This window comes from Epinephelus moara, chromosome 1 (genome assembly GCF_006386435.1).
Source record: "Epinephelus moara isolate mb chromosome 1, YSFRI_EMoa_1.0, whole genome shotgun sequence".
Taxonomy (NCBI): Eukaryota; Metazoa; Chordata; class Actinopteri; order Perciformes; family Serranidae; genus Epinephelus; species Epinephelus moara.
The window spans coordinates 50,399,219-50,400,170 of NC_065506.1; the positions used below are offsets into that span (position 1 = coordinate 50,399,219).

Below are 952 nucleotides of genomic sequence, written 5' to 3' on the forward strand. Positions count from 1 at the left end.
TGACACCTGTATTACACCTGTGTGACTCCTGTATTACACCTGTGTGACACCTGTATAACACCTGTGTTACACCTGTATTACACCTGTGTGACACCTGTATAACACCTGTGTGACACCTGTATAACACCTGTATTACACCTGTGTGACACCTGTATTACACCTGTATTACACCTGTGTGACACCTGTATTACATCTGTGTTTGTAACACCTGTGTTACAAATGAGCTGAACGACAGTCTGCAGTCTTACCTCTCCCTGGTTGAGGACGAGGATGCGGTTGGCCTGCATCACAGTGTTGATGCGGTGAGCGATGGTGAGGACGGTGCAGGACTTAAATCCCTCCCTGATGGTGATCTGCAGCAGAGCGTCTGTCTCTGCATCAATGGACGCTGTGGCCTCGTCCAACAGGACAATCTGAGGGACAGACAGAGGGACAGACAGAGAGACAGACAGACAGACAGACAAAGTGTTTTTTTAATTTTTATTTTGTTTTGTTTTAAGATGTGTTTTTTGGGCATTTTTGCCTTTAATGGACAGGACAGCCAAGTGTGAAAGGGGGGAGAGAGAGGGGGGATGACATGCAGCAAAGGGCCACAGGCTGGACTCGAACCTGGGCCGCTGCAGTAACAGCCTTGTACATGGGGCGCCTGCTCTACCACTAAGCCACCGACGCCCCGGACAAAGTGTTTTTAATCTGAAAAGAACTGCCCACTGGACACTCTGAGAAAGAGACACACACAGAGCTTCTCTCTGGGACACAAACTGTTTCCTGCAGACAGACAGAGAGACAGACAAACACACAGACACAGAGACACAGAGACACACAGACACACAGACACAGACACACAGACAAACACAGACACAGACACACAGACAAACAGAGACACAGACACACAGACACACAGACACACAAACAGAGACACAGACACACAGACACACAGACACAGAGACAC

The 952-nt window shown here is 48.6% G+C and overlaps 1 protein-coding gene across 1 annotated transcript in view; it reads right to left on the reverse strand.

Moving 5' to 3' along the window:
• LOC126396931 (ATP-binding cassette sub-family C member 12-like) overlaps nucleotides 1-952 on the reverse strand; it is a 43,228-nt gene that overhangs the window by 9,567 nt on the left and 32,709 nt on the right. Inside the window, exons 26-27 of the mRNA XM_050055351.1 lie at nucleotides 717-768; nucleotides 249-413 (exon numbers count right to left, since the gene is read on the reverse strand). Of these exons, the coding sequence (XP_049911308.1) occupies nucleotides 249-413; nucleotides 717-768 (217 nt within the window). The remainder of the gene's footprint in view (nucleotides 1-248; nucleotides 414-716; nucleotides 769-952) is intronic.